Source organism: Cottoperca gobio, chromosome 5 (genome assembly GCF_900634415.1).
Source record: "Cottoperca gobio chromosome 5, fCotGob3.1, whole genome shotgun sequence".
In the NCBI taxonomy this organism is placed as follows: Eukaryota; Metazoa; Chordata; class Actinopteri; order Perciformes; family Bovichtidae; genus Cottoperca; species Cottoperca gobio.
Genome location: NC_041359.1, coordinates 19,892,343 through 19,912,579, shown reverse-complemented (window position 1 = coordinate 19,912,579; position 20,237 = coordinate 19,892,343). Strand labels below are relative to the sequence as shown.

The 20,237-nt window shown below is 39.5% G+C and overlaps 2 protein-coding genes across 10 annotated transcripts; both read right to left on the bottom strand.

Moving 5' to 3' along the window:
* Positions 1 to 216: 216 nt before the first annotated feature.
* On the bottom strand, positions 217 to 6,715 carry LOC115008167 (uncharacterized). 9 transcript variants are annotated; one of them, XM_029431541.1, is made up of 6 exons: positions 6,578 to 6,715; positions 4,921 to 5,010; positions 4,805 to 4,837; positions 4,443 to 4,577; positions 3,359 to 3,729; positions 217 to 3,254 (listed from the first exon to the last, which is right to left on the bottom strand). In XM_029431541.1, the coding sequence occupies exons 4-6, from the start codon at positions 4,552 to 4,554 to the stop codon at positions 3,111 to 3,113; spliced, it is 627 nt and encodes a 208-aa protein (XP_029287401.1). In that variant the 5' UTR covers positions 4,555 to 4,577; positions 4,805 to 4,837; positions 4,921 to 5,010; positions 6,578 to 6,715; the 3' UTR covers positions 217 to 3,110. The 9 variants fall into 9 exon arrangements, with proteins under 9 accessions (XP_029287401.1, XP_029287405.1, XP_029287408.1 ...); XM_029431545.1 differs by lacking the exon at positions 6,578 to 6,715 and adding an exon at positions 6,428 to 6,567; XM_029431548.1 differs by lacking the exon at positions 6,578 to 6,715 and adding an exon at positions 5,135 to 6,139.
* A 6,823-nt stretch (positions 6,716 to 13,538) lies between these two features.
* On the bottom strand, positions 13,539 to 19,673 carry nr4a1 (nuclear receptor subfamily 4, group A, member 1). Its single transcript, XM_029431499.1, has 7 exons — positions 19,527 to 19,673; positions 17,157 to 17,998; positions 16,580 to 16,709; positions 16,171 to 16,334; positions 15,821 to 16,023; positions 15,531 to 15,709; positions 13,539 to 15,437 (listed from the first exon to the last, which is right to left on the bottom strand). The coding sequence occupies exons 2-7, from the start codon at positions 17,994 to 17,996 to the stop codon at positions 15,175 to 15,177; spliced, it is 1,779 nt and encodes a 592-aa protein (XP_029287359.1). The 5' UTR covers positions 17,997 to 17,998; positions 19,527 to 19,673; the 3' UTR covers positions 13,539 to 15,174.
* Between the last annotated feature and the right edge of the window lie 564 nt (positions 19,674 to 20,237).

The following is a 20,237-nucleotide window of genomic DNA, read 5'->3' as shown; positions in this document are numbered from 1 at the left end:
TTATTCTTGGCAGTTCTGATGTGTGGAAGAAGAGGCTGCAGGAGCTGCGTCACACAGCCAGCAACACCTCTGCTGTCGTCTTGTTTATTGCACTGACGCTCTGCAATGAGCTTCGATGCCGGCATGACTCACCTATACCAGCGATGCACACACACACACACAAAATGCCTCTTGCTCGATTTCCAGACAGAGAAGATAAAGACACAGAATCCAAACATCAGACAACCACAAATGTTAGTTTATTGCACTGTAGTTACTGTATGTGTAACACAACATCATAAAAATGTGTTCCAATATTAAAACGTTATAAGTTAGCTTTGCTATTGTCAAGGAATGGCAGTGTCTATTGATCAGTCCATTGGTCCAGATTGAAATAGCCCAACAACTGATCCACTGACTTTGGGACTTGCTAACAATTTAGCAAACTAGCAAGTGGGTAATGTAATGCAGGAAATGCAAAGTCATAATTAAAAGAAGGAGATGAGGACCATTGGGAATATCAATATTTTCTTCAGATATATTATAAAATTACAAATGCAAACTCTATAAAAGTACATTTTATATGTATTAACTTATTATGAACTGAAAGATTACCTCCACTATTTACATACTTGTGAACTCTGAGTTTTCAGAAAATGTTCACTTATTGCATAAATGACATTCTTATCTTTATGTTTATTGCTAATTAGCGATTGTGTGAATGTTTACATGCTAAACTAAAATGATAAACATCATAACTGCGAAACTTCAACATGCTACTGTAGCTCAAACTACCACTTTGCGTGGCTATAGACCTACTGTAGACTCTCCTTGAGTCTTGTTATTGAATTACACTTCCTCCATCCATTGATCCATGTCAAAGGTGATGTTTTTGTAAAAAGTTGCATTTACATTTTTGATTATAGAAGATAAATTATATCCAAGTTGGTTTTCTTTACTGTTGTGACAGCAACAGTGAACTTGCAGCAGATGAAGGGAGCCATCATCATCAGTCAGCTGTCAGCAACACTAATTAGGGAGTTAAATCTTTGAGTCTATTCTTAGCCCATGCTCTTTCTTCAGTAACACAGAGCTGAGCAGCACACGGCTGATCAGTTTAGTGCCATACAGCAAACATTTAAAAAGCGGCAGGAAGTCTATTAATGAAATTAGGAAGGCTTATTATCTGCATTCAAATCTGTGAATTTGTTTTAGGATCATCACGATGAGCATTCAAGTTTTCCCACTACATGCAAATGTGGGGAATATCTATTAGGATATTTCACAAAACTAAGAGTGTCTGCAAAGTCTGTTTGCCTGAGCATATTCCAAAAAGCTTCTAGAAAATGTTTCCACCTTATCCAAGCTTGCCATAATTAAAGCAGACCTGAAATGCAGAGATCAGCCAACACCCAGGATCTTAATTTGTTTTACATTAATACAGAAATATCTATTTCTGCATCTAGAAAATATTTCCCTTTTAACATACAGGCATTAACAAAATAATAATTAAAATGTTAAAATGTGTTTCTAAAACCAAGGCAAAGACTGTTACAGTTACATAAGGGTGCAATATTCACTGGTTAGTGAGTCCTGAACACATTTCAAGCATTTTGTTACAGCAACAACAGCAAGGGGAGACAGGGGTGATGTAAGAAGCACAGCAGTAGATGCTCCAACATGTGGAAAGATAGCTATTTCTGTTTTTAAACATATATAATTCTTAACCATTACTAGATCATAAGGTCATAAGATCATAAACACAACATTGTGTCTCACTGTCCATACTTATTAACTAATCAATAACACACAATATCAAGACAAAATTAATTTGCTGCCCGAAAAAAAAAAAATTGTCCAGGAACTACAATAACATTAGCGTTTCGGATGAAAGGTAGAAAAGTACTGCCAATTTTGCCTGAACATCACAAATTACCCTATTTATTTCAGTGATGTATTCTCCCGTGTATACTATTATAATTTTAGTTACAAGAAAGCCATCAGGATCTATGTGTTCTTCAAACTTTTTCTGGTGGAATCACAGGCTACATTAAAGCAACTGGGGAGTAACACAGTCATTGATGCACTCAGGCCATGCGTAGTGGATGCAAGTGAGAATATAGGAACAATACCTCACGGTACTCTAGTAGTATCTGGCCATGCAGATGTTTACATTACTTTCTACAGCAGAAACAGTCCCAATACAAACTGATACAGCAAGATCCGTGGATGGATATGTTAAAACCTGGACCATGGCTAGATACTAGTACTGTACATGTAAGTAAGACATGGTTTTTTTTGTAATTTGGGTGAACTGAACCTTTACAAATACAATCTCGTAGTAATATTTTCTTGTACAGTTAAAGCATTAGAGGTTTTCCATCACAGAGACAGAAAATGATTACAGCAGCATCTGCACAGTTTGTCCATAAGCAAACCTCTAATCTTATCAAGAGCAGGTCAATGCTGCTTCCAGAGACCAGGTTACCTGATCCATCGCAGCATATCATATGAACACCACTGTATGTAAGAAGTGGACGTAGTTACCGTGACGTAGCCCATTGGTTTGTGGACTACAGTTTTGAAGCCTAAAGTTTGATATTTTGGCCGTCACTATCTTCTTTTGTTTTTTTAACCAGAAGTGACATGAGAGGGTTGAGCTAAGAAAGACCGAACACTGAATAAGGGATTTTTAGGAGACCAAAATGTAACAATCAACTTTCAAAAAGTGAAAAAACACTTTGAGTGGGTTAAAGTTCTAAGACGGAAATAAGGACAACAACGTAGTAGCGACAGTCAAACAACCTGTCAGTCACAAGGTAGCCACGACCTGAAGCATACGCTGCTTTATCATCTATTTTGCTCTCATTTAGTCATTCGACCACAATTTACAAAATGAACATCATGCTGTATTGAAGACTTGAAACTAGCAATTGAGACCATGAACACGTCAGGAAAATGTTTACTGAGAAATCAAGTGAGAAGTGGGCTAATTGTCTCATAGACTTCTATACAATCTGACTTCATTTTGCAACCAGTGGAAAGAATGCAGGTTTATGCATTGGCTTCACCTTTGTTGTCGCTTGATGCACACACACATATGTCAGGAGGAAAAGACAGATCTGTTTAGTCTAAGTGACGTGGGTGCACAGATGTCGTAGAAACTCTCCTCTGGTGGTTGTGTCTTCGGGGAAAACCGCCTCGCAAAACTCACAAACATGAGACTGCAGTACCACGTCAGACATCAGCAAAGAGGGACCTTCAGTTGTAGGCATCTGACACAAACAGAGAGGACAAGACATGGAGGTTTTTTTGAGGAAGAACATGGTAGAAATCCATGGACAGATTTGAGTGCCTACACAGGTGGGATTGTACCTACCACCACTGTGTGCATTGTCCTGTCTCCACTACGATGGACTGCTTGCTCTGGATTATTTGCGACATTGGAGGAGGCTCCTTGCCACTTTGTGAAGTCAAAGCTTAACAGGGGCGCAATCATTTGCTCCAACGTCCCATCTTCCTTTCTCTGACGAGGCACATCCACACAGAGTTTAGACATATCTTCAGTGAGGCCATCAGAAAAAGTCCCCACATTTCTAGAGAGGCAATCAGCACCACACTGTGCTGCAGGGTTGCATAATTTGGCTGGTAGTTGTCGAGGCCTTTTGTGGAGATATAGAGGGATTTCTTGGGTACACTGGACAGGGATGGACATCATATCAATCAACTCTCCATTAGGAACAGTGGCACCTGCGGACAGGGAGTTTTAGATGTGTTAACGGGATAGTTTGGATGTTCTGAAATGGGGTTGTATGAGTTATCCATAGTCCGTGTATCACCTACAGTAGATGGCATTCGGCACCCCCACAGTTTGGAGAAACAGAACACAGGGATTGCTGGTCTACCACTGCCTAGATTGGTTAGTTAGTTTGTGTTATTGTGTGAGGTGGCAAGGAGCATCTTCCAATGTCTGAAAATAATCGCAGATCATCATAGTGGACAGGACAATGCACACAGTGGGGGTAGGTGTCTTTACTGGACAAAAGTCCCACCTGTGTTGGCTCTGGGTTCTCAAATATGTCCTAAGTGAGAGCTTAGATAACGGCTTTAGTCTCCCATCTGAAATAATGGGTGTACAGCTATCTCAAGACAAGGTAAAGCAATAAAAGAAAATCTAAATAAAGTGCACACTTAAATTGATACTGATTTTTTTTTTTTGGTGGGCCTTTCTTTTAAGTGGCTAAAATGTGTTTAGCTGACATCCCTGTCCACATCAGTACATTGCTTAGCTTCTGTGCCCGTACTCCTGTCTGCTTCTCCAAACTGCCGAGCACCACCTACTGTAGATAATACACTGACTATGCATATGTACCTCCCACTTCAAAACATCCAAACTATACCTTTAAGTGAATCATGACTGACATGAGAATGAGCATTAGAATTACAATAGGTTTCATATGGACCTTGTTGTTTCTGCAGAGCTGTTGTGAGTTGATGAAGCAGAGCGGCCTGTCTCAGGCAAAGTGACCGCAGGCTAAGAAACTGCTGGTACAGTTCACTGTAAGCTTCCTCCATCTCAGCAGCTCAGGGATCTGCTGCTAGTAAATAGAGGAAATTACATTCATCTAGTACACACTCAGCACAGATGGGTGACTTATTAGGAACAAGAATGAGAGTCTGCAGTTCATGCTTGTGGCTCGGCTGTACAGTGGAGCTTTGAGCTAAATGCTAATGTCGGCATGCTCAAAATAACAACGCTAAGGAAATGTGTATGTTCTTCATTGTAGAACCCACAAAATAACCAAATTACCAAGACTTATCTTACTTTACATGATGCCTTGGTCTTGGTTTCTTTTTTCTGTGAATGTGCAAAGCAATTTTTAAACTCCTACCTCTAACATACACTACATTGTCTTTTATACAGTGTACTAATTTACTTACCTCTTATAAGCTCATCTGTCGCTGCTCCGAGAATTCAGGACCCCTTGTCATTTATTACAGCTGTTTGCAGCCTCCTCCATCTCCAACAGACTTCCGGTTATTGTCAAGGAAATAGACACTGTCTCAGTATGTAAATCCAGACTCAAAGCACATTTATGGCCACAACAACAACAACTTTGTGACAGTGAAATCTATTCTCCAGATGAGGCCTTACCAACAACCACAGTGATTGTAGGACAAGTCTGTTTCTCTCCAGGCAGGCTAATGGAAAGTATGCTCTACTCATGTAACAACACATAGTGTGTTGGAAAATGTTAAACATAAGGAAGTAGCTCTTGAAAAAAAGGGAAGTGTGTTAAATGAGAGTCTGCATGTTGTTTTTTTAGCATAGACTCAAAAGAGGAAAGAGTTGGGCTCTACTTACTAGTCTATTATTTAAGATTTCAAAATATTTGACCGTAAACGATTGTGACGTTACATTGTTCCACAGTGCTGCTACATCTTTGTTTTTAAATGGTTTTAATGAGGAATGTCAGAAGAAGATAGGAGATATAGGGGCAGAATGAAGAAGGTGTTTCCTAGTTGCTATCCAAGTCACTGCATTCAGAACAGCATGAACTGTTTCAACAATATTCTCCAAAGCCTACACAGCAACAGCAATGCTCTCTATAACATGTGTGTTAGGCTACGGCTGCACTCTGACATGTCAACACTGCTACAATGTATATTAAAGTGTTGGTAGGATGAACATGAGGTAAATGTTTAAGATATATTTGATTGACAGTGTGGACATTTGTATTGAACCTATGGACATGTAATATGTATTAATGTTGCTTACTCATATTGTTTCTGAGAAATTGTATATTAAGAGTTTGCTATAGGTATACTTATATATATTTTATTTGTTCTTGATGTCCTTTTTTAAAAAAAAACCATGTTGTTGCATGTTCGAAATGAGTAAATAAATAAATGACTGATGGATTTGTGTGTGTTGGTGCGAGTGAAGCTTATTTTAATGAATGCATTATGTTTTATAAGCTCATCATACTAACTTAGTAAAAGTTTAAAGTTGCTTTGGAAATACTCAAGTAAAGTACCAGTATGTTAAAATCATGCTTACATACTGTACTTGAGTAAATATGTTATATTCTAACACTGGTATGCATGTCATGTGCTCCAGTGTCGTGTATCACAAGTTTGCCACAATATATATATATATATATATATATATATATATATATATATATATATATATATATATATATATATATATATATATATATATATATATATCTTTGACTTTGTCCAAAACTATACATGTTTTACAGAGTGGTCTGTAAGGAGCCTATTTTGTTTCCTTCCTTCTTTTCCAACACTCAGTGTTCAGTGCTCCTTAATAACAATAACTTTAGTACGGAATCAGCCTAAAAACTTTATACATTGCACCGTACATACATCGTACTTGTACTTATGTAATTGTTTATGTAATGTTAAAATGAAGACTCACGCTTTAACTTGTTTGCTCAGTTTCACTGGAAAAATGCGGAACTCAAACCGAAATTCTTGTTGCTTTCAGCTTCTTTTCCAGCTGTGAGACTTGAATCATGTGAGGATAGTTTCCCCTGTGAATCATATATGAAACATTACATTTACTCACACTTTAAGTGATCGATTATTCCCAGCAGGAAGTGCAGACGCAGTTCCACTACTGATGATGATGATGATGATGATGATGATGATGCAGATAAATTAACCTTACTCTGACAGGACTCGACAAGCTCAGCAGTTTTACTACGATGACGTCTCGACAGGAATTCACCTGCGTCAAACACAAATAAACCTGCCAAAATAATACTTCCTGATTAACTGCCTTCAAAATAAAATACACAAACTTTCTCACCAAAAGATTGAAAGTTGGTCTCGTAACATTGGGTAAGCAGTAGGGCACCTCTTTCATTCGCAACTAGAAATAAGTTGGTATTAAATTAATGTATTGTGTATGTTTATTAAAGTAGCAGTGTGTAGGATTTAAAGAGATCTATTAGCGGAAATGGAATATAATATTCATAATTATGCTTCCATTAGTGTATAATTACCTTAGAATGAACCCTTCATATCTACATAGGGATCCTGGCATGTTGCACCGCTATGTTTCTACAGTAGCAAACCAAACTCTGGCTCAAGGGACTTTTGTGTTTTTTACATTACCTGACGGCCACTGTAGTTTCTCTGACATGCTTGGAAAGGGATGGGTCAGTTAGTTGCAATATGTCACCTCACCGCTAGATGACACTAAATCCTACACACTGGCCCTTTAAATTATTGTTTCATGTTTTTTGGACAAGTCTGATGAATGACATGAATACAGGTTGGTCCAATGAGAACAACTTAATTTACCTGGGTTAATTTATTAGGTTTGATTAAACTTATTTACGGGGGTTGGCCCAACTCATTTATTACTCATTTATAAGTTATTACAATTCATCCTGACTGGATGTGTGTACCAAGTTTGATGGCAATCCACAAATCGTGAGACGAGAGGAGGCGTACTGGGTTTATATCAATTATGCTTTGGGCTCAAAGGTCAAAGTTGAATCAGAATCAGAAATCCTTTATTAGTCCCACAACGGGGAACATATGAAGTAAAGTGGCGAGTACACAATAGTTAAATAGAATAAAATAGAATAAACATAATATAATAATGGATGGATAATGTCACCCTGATTTAGAATTGTTTTAATGTTAAAGATGCCGTCCGTATTACAGAATTGACCATTGTTTTTGTTTGTTTTGTTGCAAATAAAAAGAAATGCACTTCAGGAATGATCTACTTCAACTGTTTTGTTCTGTCATGTCATGTTTTTCGTGTGTAGCATAATGGATTACAACTTTACAACTGCATTTCGTTGTGCAACCCTGTGTTGCATAATGACACATAATGCATTATCCTTGAATCATTGAATCATTTAAATACTTCTTTGGATCAGTCAATCAAAGCCACTGTGATGAGAGCGCTCCATGAAATTGTTTAGTCATGTTTAGTCCGGTTTCACTGTATGTGCTGGTGTGGCATTTTGGGTGTTCAGTCATGTGTTGCCTGTAGCTGATATTGATCTAAAAATAGACCAACATTAAGTCAGCGGGGTCTTGTGGGTGGCAGGCTACCTTCAATGCCATCCATCCACCAAGGAGGAGCAGCAGTTTTTCTCTCAATGTCACCCGCTGACAGCTGAGATCACAACAAGCACCTTGTGATCTAAAAGGGGTGCCAACTCCCTTTGCTTCAGACTGGTTATTTAAATTGTGTTTGAGGGATGGTCAGCCTTCATTTCTTTGAGTTGTTAAGTTGTTTATCCTCAAGAAGATCCATTTGTGTCATTATTTTATTTTTAGCTGAACAAAACAGCTGCTAACGTGCAGTATGTTCTTACTTATTATCATTTTGTTTTGTTGCTAAACATATTATCTGCTTGCTGATCTGGTGCAGTAACACCAAGTCAGAGCTGCATTGATTTTAACTGTATAGTAAAAGTTTATAATCCAGCCAGCGATTTATACAGTGTCATTTTATTGAATTAATCAAATATCAATAAAACCCTTGCAGGTTCCTACTGGTACTTCAATGCTCAATGATACCTTTATTATATCAGAGGGGCAATTCATTGTACAGACAGCAGTAACCACATAACCATCAGACAAACAATAAATACAATATAACAATCACATTCAATTACATAAAATGCCGATCTAGCCGTCTAGCAGTCCTAACCTACAGATGATGAAGGTCATTCAAAGTTGTGTCTGCACGCTTTGGTGATGCCGTCTACAGTCTGTTTCTATTAACAAAGTAAAGTAACCCATAGCAGCTGATAAAACGACATGGGAGGACAGATTCAATTAAACAGGAATAAAACATTTTCCTGACGGTATTGTCAATGTAAATTAATTTACGCAACCTACTTGGCAGATTAACACTGGTCAGATTAGACTGGTTGCTTGGAACATCAGGGACCATGTTGGAAATAAATGTTTGTTTACACTTTGCATGTTATTCCTTGGATTGTATTTTAATTTGAAATAATATTAATACAGAAATAAATACAATGTGAAAAAGTTCAATACAGAGATGCTGCAAATTATTCAGCATTTTTAGTCTAGCTAGCTGTTTCCCTCTGATTCCAGTCTTATATATTTAGCATACTAAATCCAACTCTCGGCCAGAAAGCTAAGACGTGTATTTCCCAACAATGTTGAACATTTGAACATCCATATACTCACACAATATTACTCATAATATTTATTTGCTTTATTTATTCTTGTCTGATGTTTTTATGAGCTGCAAGTCAAAGCAGGAAAATATTTTTAAACAGTTGAGAGAGAGAGTAGAGAGTTGAATGACACAAGAAAACGACAGTGAGAACGAGAATAAGACAATGTCAAAGAAAATCCCACTAATCCCAACCCTCAAACTTCGTCTTTACACTGTGTGGAAGCCTGTATGTTAATTCCTATTTTTAACAGCTCTTCATGTTTCCAAGGACATGTGTGATGCTTTATCACTTTCACCGCTCTTAATGAGATACAGTCCAAAACTGTTCAGGAAATTTCTTCTCATAATGGTTTGCAATACACATTACCGTTAAATAGGCTTTATCTACATCCATTTTTAGCAGTCAGAGTGTGAATTGTTGAAGAATGCAGTTATTTATATCTATGTTGTACCTTATACCAACAGCCTGCACTAGTTGCTGGTTGGCATCATGTGTTTGCTCTGACCTTGAACTCTTTCCTCCCTCCACACACATGCACACGCACACACACAGACACACACACACACACACACACACACACACACACACACACACACACACACACACACACACTTCAGAGAGCCCCAACACAGGGATCAAGTGCAAAGAGATGGTGTTAGAGGAGTGGCTCTCTGGTGGACAGGGCGGTGTGTGTGTGTGTGTGTGTGTGTGTGTGTGTGTGTGTGTGTGTGTGTGTGTGTGTGTGTGTGTGTGTGTGTGTGTGTGTGTGACTGTATGTCTGTGTCGTGTACGTGTATGTACGTGTATGTGTATGTGTATGTGTATGTGTATGTGTATGTGTATGTGTATGTGTATGTGTATGTGTATGTGTACGTGTATGTGTATGTGTATGTGTATGTGTACGTGTACGTGTCTGGGGGATTTGCTGTGAATAACTTCCAGGCATGCAGCCAGGAACTGTCATCTGTCAGTGCAACACTATCCATCCTGTCAAACTTGTTTTATAATTGTAACATTCTCATATTCTCCGGCTGACTAGAGAGAAGTTTCCAACATAGTGAGAGAAACACGCGCTCACACTTGCACACTCACACACACTCACACGTACACACACTGACACACTTTTATTGTGCTTGTTACTGTGCTTTTTTTAGCAGCATCTTCACATCTTATTAATCAAGTTTTTAAAGGTATAAAGTTTATGGTTGGCCACTTGAAGCTCGGGGTAGGCAACTTTGGAGAAACCAGCAAGTGTATGCAAGATTTTGAAAGCATCCAACTGAAAAAGATCTCAGACCCTCCCTTCAGGCCTTCCTCCAAAACCACTCCCCCAAAATAATTGAAACTCGCGGCTGACTAGCGTTGGGGAGGATCGTAACGATGTCCAACTACCTCATGTCTCATTTACATGTAAGCAATCACCTAACATTAATGAACGTACAGCAAACAACGAGCATGGCTATTGTGAGTCTTGGTAGGCAGGTAGGCCATCCAATCATGTAATGCAGACTGATTTAAAAGTTTGTCAGCACATTTGATTTATTGATTGCTGTCGGGGTGGAAACAGAGTTTCAACAAATATAACAAAAAAATCATTCTAAAAATAAATTGGCTACCCTAGCTTTACCCAAGGACAAAACAAAGACTAAATGTCCACTGAGCAAACAGGTTTCAACCATCCCTTCCTTTTCACACTTCAGAATGATAATTCAGCCGGCTCACCGTTCGCTTTTGAATTTAATCTTGCAGAGACTAAGATCTTAAGACAGCGATGGGGGGGAGCGTACAGTTATCACAGAGATGGCATGAGCAATGACGTCTGCCAACTCATTTATCACCGGACTCCCTTAGTGAAAGAGACAAGATCCGATTACAGAGGTTTCTAGGGGCTTAACAATGGCGTGCTATAAATACACTCACAGAGGGTTTTCCACACACAACAGCACACCCACACACATACATGAACTGCTGCACAAATACACAGGACGTGTACAAATGTGTGGTTAGATGGACATGGGAGACTCTGTGGTCATCACTGGAATGACATTATCATACCAACTTCTCTGAGATTTCTTTTTGTCTTTTTCTGAAAAAGTAGTTAGTGATTCAGCATTTTGCTAAATGGATATCTGTAGAGTGCTATGTGTGTCGGTGTTTAAGTGCTTGTTCATAAAAAAAGAGAAAGTACAGTGGGAAACAGAAGCCTCCACGGGGCATTAAACAGCTTCACAGAGTTATTTACAGCTCAATCCATCAATAAACAACAGGTGCAGCATCCTCACAAACAAACCTATTAGCTTTCCACCCGCTGGAACAATATCCTCTCCAGCAATCAGCTGCTCTCTCTCACACACACACATAGAGAGAGACACCATCATCTTTGTGACAAGCCAATATGTAAAGTTTTGATGACTTGATTTGTTGAACTCTTTGAAATTTCACCACAGAAAATGTGAGTTCCCCAAATGTTCTTCTTCCATTTATCGCTCTAGATGTTATTCTGGCAACACATTCAGATGTCAGCAGTTGTAAACAGTGGTGGTAAGTAAAAGTTCCTATTTTGGACAAAAATGTACCCTCTGCATTTTATATTATTATGCATTATACTGGATTATTCTTTACCACTTTGCATGCCGAAATATCTGAACAATATTGGATGTATTGTCATGTAATTGTGTACACATTTTTATCTACTGACTTTAATGTTCCCCTGATTTTTCCTCTAGTACCACAACTCGGATCGAACTTTTGTGCTCTGTTAATAAGCTTCCTCTCCCGTATAGCAAATGGCGCAGAAGCAAAGCACCAAACATGGAGCTCAGCATGTTCATGCAACAAATCACCAAGACAGGAAAGGCAGATATTGCTGGGCAGAACATAATGTCTCATGGTGTAAGGATACAGTTTGTTCCTGTATGCAGGGTGTTGCATGTCAGGGCACAGGTCAAATGTTAAGGGCCAATAGCAGCTCCAGATGGTAGTGTTCCACTTTTAGAAAAAAAAGATGGTCAAGACTGAGTTCAAAGATGAGATATATTGACAGGGGAATGTATTTTGACTTTGGGTTTGAGCAGTGTGGAGTGTCTGACCCGTCATGGATACGTGACCGTAGAGAATAAGAGTCACTCTGAAAGTCAAAAGGGATTAACACAGTAGATAGTTCAGATATTTATAAAAGGTTTTTAGTTAGAAACAAGGGAACTCTCTGAGCTGCCGTATTCATCTAAATCCTTCTTATGAAACTGTACTCGTCTGCTGTTCCCATGGCATCTGACTTGGGCAGCATGTTTGCCATTTTGTAACATAATGAACACCTCAATGCGAGCTAGCTCTCATAATTGCCTCCTCCTCTTTTCTTCCCTTGTCCCTTTTTTCCACTCTGTCCGCCAACACCAAAGTCCAAATGACCGGAACGTGGTGTACAGTAGGATCGGGTGTCGAGCGGCTGAATCAAGTCGGTGCTGCAGTCTGCTGTGGCTAAGAGTGGCACGGTGTTGTCTTCCCGTTGGTCAGAGATGTTGCCAACATTAACACCATGTGTTACAAAACAACACAGACTCAGTGAAAAGGAGATGAAAGACTTCTTTTGGTCACTTTTCATCACATAATTAACACGCAACAAGCTGCACACAGAGATTGCTGTGACAAATTTAAAAAAACGTTGTTTCCTGTACTGCACCAACTGTCAGTTGGGACTCTTCTTAAAGGATGGGTCTGGTGGTATTTTATCTTTTTTCTGTCAACAAATCCTGTAAAAAAAACAAAAAAACATCAATGAATTGATCTTACTAACAAGTTTTACCAATGTAGCCAACGCCTGATAAAGCTTATTATATACCAGGCTCTGTGAAACTTGGTGCTGATGTCAGCATGTTAGCATTTTCATTGTGCACATTTAATGTTAACCGTGCTAACATTTGCTGATTTGCACTAAACTCAAAAGGCAACTGGGGCTGATGGGAACGTCTTTAATTTTTCTGAGATTTCGTAGAAGTATTGGACAAATAAAAAAGAGGATTATAAATTAATATAATTCATCCTGAAGGGGTAGGCAATAAATACATAAATATATTGATGATTCTGGTCTTTTTGTGTGATTTGTTGACAACAAAATATACGAATAGTGTTATCCTTTAACCATTTTTGTAAGCCAATGCTTCAAAAGACAGAATCTAAAATGCACACCCTGTGAAATGTACACCAGGATTAAATGTAGCACAATGGTATTGAGACAGGAAACCAAAGATCTATTTGGAGAGACAGCATAGAAACTATAATCTTAAAAAGGATGGTGTACAGGAAATATATCACTCCGTTTCCTAACATTTAAACAAAGTCAGCCAGTGGTGTATTTTCAAAAATGATTTAATATCAAATATTCTCTGTGTTTTAACACTTCTGCACCATTTTTACGAAAGCCTTGGCAGTATTTTCAAAGTCCACACACATCCCAAACAAAACACGTACAGTAGGAGAAAGAAGTGTTCTTCATATTTGAACACTGTTTGAAGTGCTCTTAGCTGCTCATCTTCTCATATAATATAAGATATTTCTTTAGTTCATTTTGAGATGAAAATAAAAAATAAATCCAACATGTAAAAACTGCACAACTCAGAAGAATATGGAAGACAGTAGGAGAGCTTTACGAACACGTGTAGACATATTTGCAGCCAAAGACAAGAAACCAGTCGATGTCAAACATGAAATATCTGCTTATGCATGTGGATTTTGTTTGTGTTCAAAAATGCATGTAATTGTGGATACAGGGAGAATCTGAAATGTGCTTTGACTTAATTGAATCTCAAACTCTGCTGCAGTTATGAATTTCACTGCCTCAGGAACTTGTGAACAGGCTTTAGTTCTTGTGGGTCCTTAACCACCTGTCATCCCTTGATGTCCTCCCAGTTAAGCAGTGTGAAAGTATTGTATGCTCTATTTTTCTAATTGTTTTCACCAATCGCATGCTTCAGGCACTTCATATCAAAATTGGCGCAGACCTGATGGACCGAAATTCATTACGATGGTGACATTGAAATAGATTTCTTTCACATATGTAATACACAGGGCTCGCTGTATGTGATATTTGGAATGGAAATTCACTTCGTGTCACTTATTATGGTTTGAGGAGTGAGGCTTTATGAAAGGCACTTTGTATTTTCATACAGGAAGTTTTAAAAGGGTTATACAAAGTATGTTGTTAAAGGGACATGTGGTTCAAAAGGAACCCTGCCAGCATCAGCCTTTACAAGGTGTTGCAAAATGGCAGCATGTAGTAATGTCAGAACATTTTGTTTAGCTTAAGGCAATAAGGTTTGTAAGTGGTAGTATCAAAATAAGAGTAAACTTTGGTCCGAGACCTTCCACAGGAGCACGGTTAGGACTAAAACTATCTTTTGTGATACAAAGAAATTTGTAAATATTTCCTTTTTGAAAAATAGGACACCACAGTTCTTTAAAGAAACAGTCAATGTAATATTCTGCCTGTGTTTTTCTACTAAAATAATCTCCTCTCAGCTTCTTAGTGGGATCAAAAAGCTACTTTAAAAACTTGCTTTTAAGAGTTTAGTGTGTTTTCTTGCTTTTAGGAAAGGCTGAGTATGTAACAATGCATTGCATCTACCCAAATATCCATGTTTTACTAGCTGCATAGCAGGACAACATTCACGCATCCAGCACAGCAATAAAGTCATTTTACAAATGCACACAAAAATATATATAAACTGTGTCCTGAACTGTTAATACCATTTCAGCTCTGTCTGTGATTCCGAGAAGAAATCTGTATGCGGTACTCACACAGGTACCATATTCAATTTTAAAACTTAATGTTAGAAAAATAATGGTCTCTTGAACAAAGCCAGACATTTGTCGGCACACAAGTCGCTGTGATAGAAGGAGATTCACCAGTAAAATTCAGTGATGAAACATCACATTAGGTGCTTTGTGTCTATCATTTTTTTTACAAATAACTCATTTGTGTTCATGTTCAGAACGGCAGAGTATCCATAAAGATTTTCTCCACTATCGGTGGAGGGGGGACAAGGTCCTCCAGTTTCAGGTAGAAGATGCGCTGTAGGCCCTGTGTGCACAGAGTCCTCAGTTCAGGGAGTTTGCCCAGAAGACGAGAAAGATAGTTGGGTTGGGTCCGGCTCGGTTCTGATCCGTTTCCGCTCACATGTTCCCTTAAACAGGTGATGAGATGACTCTGAAAGTCCTCGACCCGCTTGGGCTCTTTGAGGCCATGGCGATCTAGATGCAAAAGATGTTCTCATGAGAAACACAGTCCTGACACAAACATACACATTGCAGTGAGATTCACTCTAATGAAAAGCAAACTCTCACCGGTGATGATAACTAACGCTGCGAGGCAGGCAAACAAGGAGATGTCTAAATTCATGCGGTGAAGGCTCTGGGAGAAATCCATGATGGACGTAATCCAGTCACCAAAACTGCGAACGCACTGCAATCGGTGGAGGACCAAACCGTTACAGAAGATCAGCTTGTTCTTCTCGGGATTTGACCTGCACAGGTTCAGACCAACAGAACAATCAGCATATTGTAAGGTCTACATTCATCTAGTGAAATGTTAGTTAAGGTGGCAGTTTTTTTTTTAAACTGTAAAAGAAGCCGACCTGTATGCGAGCCGCAGAATGAAGAGCTCAACAAAGGCTGATTCAAGGAGCAGCTCCTGGTCCTCTGTGCAGAAATCTGCGAATCCTGGGATGGTTTCAGCCCAGTTTCTTATTACATCCAAAGAACCAGTCAGCAGGTCATAAAACTGCTGAATATCACCGGCATCCTCCTTTTCTTTCAGGTTGTCCACTGTCTCCTGGTACTGAGGAGGAAGAGAAGGGAAGGGTCAATGCAACTGAAAAGAACAGCTGTTTGCTGTCTATGCTCTTATTCGACATCCTGTGTTGGGGTAATTGTAAGTGATCTGATACAAAGGAGCGCTGAACACGTTGCAAGTCTTGAGATTTACCTTGGAGTAGTCGAGCTTTCCAATGGTTGGGTTTGAGTCTAAATGAGCCCTGACAAGAGTGGCTATGATGTTGACACTGGGGGTTATGGATGAAGCCTCGACCACAGTCTTGGGTTTGGAGGGCAGACGTCCCCGTCGACCTTTGAGGCTGTCTGTGCGAACAACTAAGATAGAGACAGAAAAGAGGAAGCACATGTTTGTGACTCTCATATGACCGTCGCTGCACCCCGCAATTTAAAAAACAACTGCTGTATCAGTTTCAGTTTCTCGTTTTCTGCAGCTGGCCCTATATGGCTCTGGTTACATATGTCTGTCATTTCTAGCTTTGGTTTCACGGGACAGTTATTATAAATCCTGGGTTATCGTGATCATAGATTAGCCACTGAAAGAGAGTCTGACATTGCATTACCTTCTTTGACCATTCCCACTGTAAGACATTTCTGGAAACGGCAGAACTGGCAGCGGTTTCTCCTTCTCTTGTCCACAGGACAGTCTTTATTGGCGAGGCACACATACTTTGCATTTTTCTGTACAGTTCGCTGTTAAACAAGCAAAGAAATGACATTACTATGGGTTTGTAATGCTGCAGACATATGACAATGTAAATGACAGAAATGCAACAATTACTCTGCATACTATCTTAATACAGGGCGACCAATACTGCATTTTTTAGGCTGTTACTGATATCGATGTAAAATAAATCCAATACATTGACATAAAAACTTTTTAATAAGGATCCTTTAAATTTGCCATGATATGTACTTAGCATTATATTGTACAGTTACAAAAATAAACTTGTCAATGCTCTAGGTGGACAAACTTTGATTGGTGTCACCGTTTATAAACTACCTCAAACATATCTTTACTGCAATTTCTCTGTACTTATTGTCATATACGCTGATACTGATATACATGCAATAAGCAAATCAGCTAATATATTGTCCCAGCGGGCTCTACTAATAGAATCAGCCTGCTCAGCTCTTTACCTTGAAGAAACCTTTGCAGCCCTCACAGGTGCGGACTCCATAGTGCTGACAGGATGCGTTGTCACCACAAACTGCACAACGGCCCTCACTGGATCCTGAGTTGTGGGTTTTAGGAGACATCATCGCCCCTTCCACTAGCATGGTGTTTTCCAATGATCCGTGCTCCAGGGCCATGGGGGAACAGTTAAGTGGAGAGACATGCTGCTGAGGAGGCAGGAAGAAAGGGTCGTCGTGGCCCGGCTGAGCATCCTGATGCTGCCCCAGGGGAGAGTGCTGCTCTGCTGCCGGGCTGCTGAAGGTGAAAAAGGAGAGATGCTGGGCCATGGCGGCCTTATCAGCCACAGAGGATGGGGGGGCTGAGGGGTAGGGGCTGAAAGGGGAATCCCAGACAGGTGCAGACTGGGCCTGATAGCCAGATGTTGGAGGAGAAGCAGAGGTGTAAACTGGGCTGCCATAGTAGTCAGAGCCACATGACGACAGTGTTTCATCGAGGCAGCTCAGTGCAAAGGAGCCTGGGTAACAGCCATACACCTGGAGATCATCCAGCTTGAAGGCTTGGCTCTGCATCTGAGGGCAGGAGTTCTCAGCCACCGTGGCGTGGCTGAATGAAACTGTAGATGCAGGAGGAGAGTTTGTAATCTTGCAGGAATAAGCATCAAACTCCCCCACATAGCCATTTCCCACCAAGGTGTTGATGCTGGGCAACGAAGATGTAGACAGCTGGTCCTTTTGGCCACTGATGTCCATCACCAGTTTGGCACTGAGGTCGGGATTCAAGAACTCTGAGCTGAAGTAGGTGTCATGGGGCAGGGATGCATACTGGGTTTGTACACAGGGCATCGCTAGGACAGAGGACAGCAATAATTAGATTAAAATAAACTTCAATGTTTTTCAATGTAAGATAAATATTGTTTACATTTATATATATTACATGTATCATTATATCTAAGCAAATGTCTTTATAATTCAAAAACAAGTTTTTATATATGTAAATGCATTTTGAAATGATTGTTACACATTCAAATTCCAAAGTGTGACCTGTTATTCTTACTTTTTCAGAATAAAAACAGGACTAGGCCTGATAAGTAGTTGTCTGTTGACAGTAATGCGTGCAATGAAGTTCAGGCATCCCAATAAATTAGAAACTAGTTGATATTAGATATTCATTTAAGTCAGCATTTAGTCTGTGACCTTCCAAACAGTAGCCAACATTAACACCGCTACATGCCATTTCTCTAGCTTCAGGACCAATGAGTCCTCTTAAGAAAATGAAGAGGGAGGTCCAGTGGTGCAATAACATATTGTCAGGTATTATTTTATTGGCTGTTAATGCTCTGAAAACCTCCTTCAGTGGAGGGCAACCCTCTTTCACACAGACCGTACCAGGGAGTGCTGCAGATTGTATTTCAGGGTGGGCTGAAAGCCAGCTGTAATGGGAACGGTGGCAAAGACTGTGCGGCGCGTGTGTGCGCGTGTGCATGTGCGTGTGTGTGTGTGTGTGTGTGTGCGTGTGTGTGTATGTGCGCGTGTGCATGTGCGTGTGTGTGTGTGTGCGTGCGTGCTGTGCATGTGAGCATTTGCATGATAGAGTGAGTGGGCGTGTATCAACAAGTGAAACAGACTTGATCACACTTAGAAAGTTGTTAAAAATTAAACCTGATTTTGAAACGATGTTCTTAAGATCAAAATTAAGCTTGATTTATGGTGAGACTACAAAGCTTAAGTTTCCAACGTGTGAACATGTAAAATCATCTCAAGTCAGAGACGACAGCTGATAAAGATTTAAGAAAAGTAGTCGTACAGTTGCAGCTGTACTATTCTTAGTCACTAATGACACAATATACTCTATTTTAACAACTATTTATCATATAACAATAACTGCTATTTCCACTTCAGAGTGGCATTAATTCAACTTTATGGTGTCCTGCTGGTATGGTGTTGTTTGTAATATGTCAAAGCCATTTATAGCAATAAGGGTAGTCTCAACACCTCTCTAAAATAGTTTCAGCAAACATTATCAATATAACCAGAAAGGAAGGATTTGTTGCAGGGATGATGTATAGGTGTACCTAACAAACTTGCAACTTAGTGCATAGCTCTGACTGCTACCCGAAGAGTGAGGCAGAGGCATATCACATCTTTAAACATTATTTTCCATCAAACTAATAAACAAACTTATAGAGTATAAGGGTGCATATGTTAAATTGTTTTATTAGCAGTCCAGTCAGACTTGTCCTATGAGCTTATATTATTATGGAAGAAGTTATAATGAAGTATAAGGGAAGCATACAAATCTAACATCAACATTAAGGTGGCCCCCTGAATAAATAAATATCAATATATATAAACAAACAGTTCACTTTCACTCACCTGGTTCATGTAAATATCCGGATTTTGAAGCTTTTCATTTATTCCAAACGAGTAAAACTGATGAATGTCACCTCTGCCAGCAGCTGTCAGCACACACACACATTCAAACACACTCTCACACACATACTGGGTCAGACCAACGCAGGAGGATCCATACACTCTTGTTTTATTTTGACTGCGTCGACAAAAGGGCGTGTCAATGCCCAAACATGGTAAACAAGGCGGTGGAACGTTCCGGGTCGCGAGCCAATCAGCGTTGGGTTTGACACAGACGTTCTTCCATGTGACGCACGCACGGGATTCCATTGACGCAAGAGCCGGGGGATCGTGCGTTCTAAATATAAACCGACAACGACACCGGGGCTCACGTGGGGCTATTACTAGACGAAACATGCTAAAAATAGCCGTAGGTTTAATGCGCAGTCGTTTTATGACTGGAAATGTAGATGTTATACACGTTTACAACAGGGAGGTGTGTTGTCACATGACAGCACAGGAAACACCTGCGAGGTTGTTTTTTTTCATGAAATAGGATTTCTGTTTTTATGAAACGGCTAGAAACTCCCTACCCTCTGCCATCTTTCTACTAAACTCTTGGAGGAACCACGAGTACACATGTCTATTCACCATCTAAATTGTAAACACTATGATTTTATACTTTTTTGAATTATGGAGACCCAATGTGTTTGTTATTTCTTCTGTTTATATTCA

What these genes read in the sequence shown, in the direction of transcription:
- LOC115008167 (XM_029431541.1), bottom strand. Translation starts at nt 4,554, where the DNA reads ATGGAGGAAGCTTACAGTGAACTGTACCAGCAGTTTCTTAGCCTGCGG. An exon ending in AGCTCTGCAGAAACAACAAG is followed by an intron (nt 3,730 to 4,442) that starts GTCCATATGAAA and finishes CCCTGTCCGCAG; the next exon opens with GTGCCACTGTTCCTAATGGA. An exon ending in GGACAATGCACACAGTGGTG is followed by an intron (nt 3,255 to 3,358) that starts GTAGGTACAATC and finishes TGTTTGTGTCAG; the next exon opens with ATGCCTACAACTGAAGGTCC.
- nr4a1 (XM_029431499.1), bottom strand. Translation starts at nt 17,996, where the DNA reads ATGCCCTGTGTACAAACCCAGTATGCATCCCTGCCCCATGACACCTAC. An exon ending in AGTGGGAATGGTCAAAGAAG is followed by an intron (nt 16,335 to 16,579) that starts GTAATGCAATGT and finishes TCTCTATCTTAG; the next exon opens with TTGTTCGCACAGACAGCCTC. An exon ending in GAAAGCTCGACTACTCCAAG is followed by an intron (nt 16,024 to 16,170) that starts GTAAATCTCAAG and finishes CTTCCTCCTCAG; the next exon opens with TACCAGGAGACAGTGGACAA.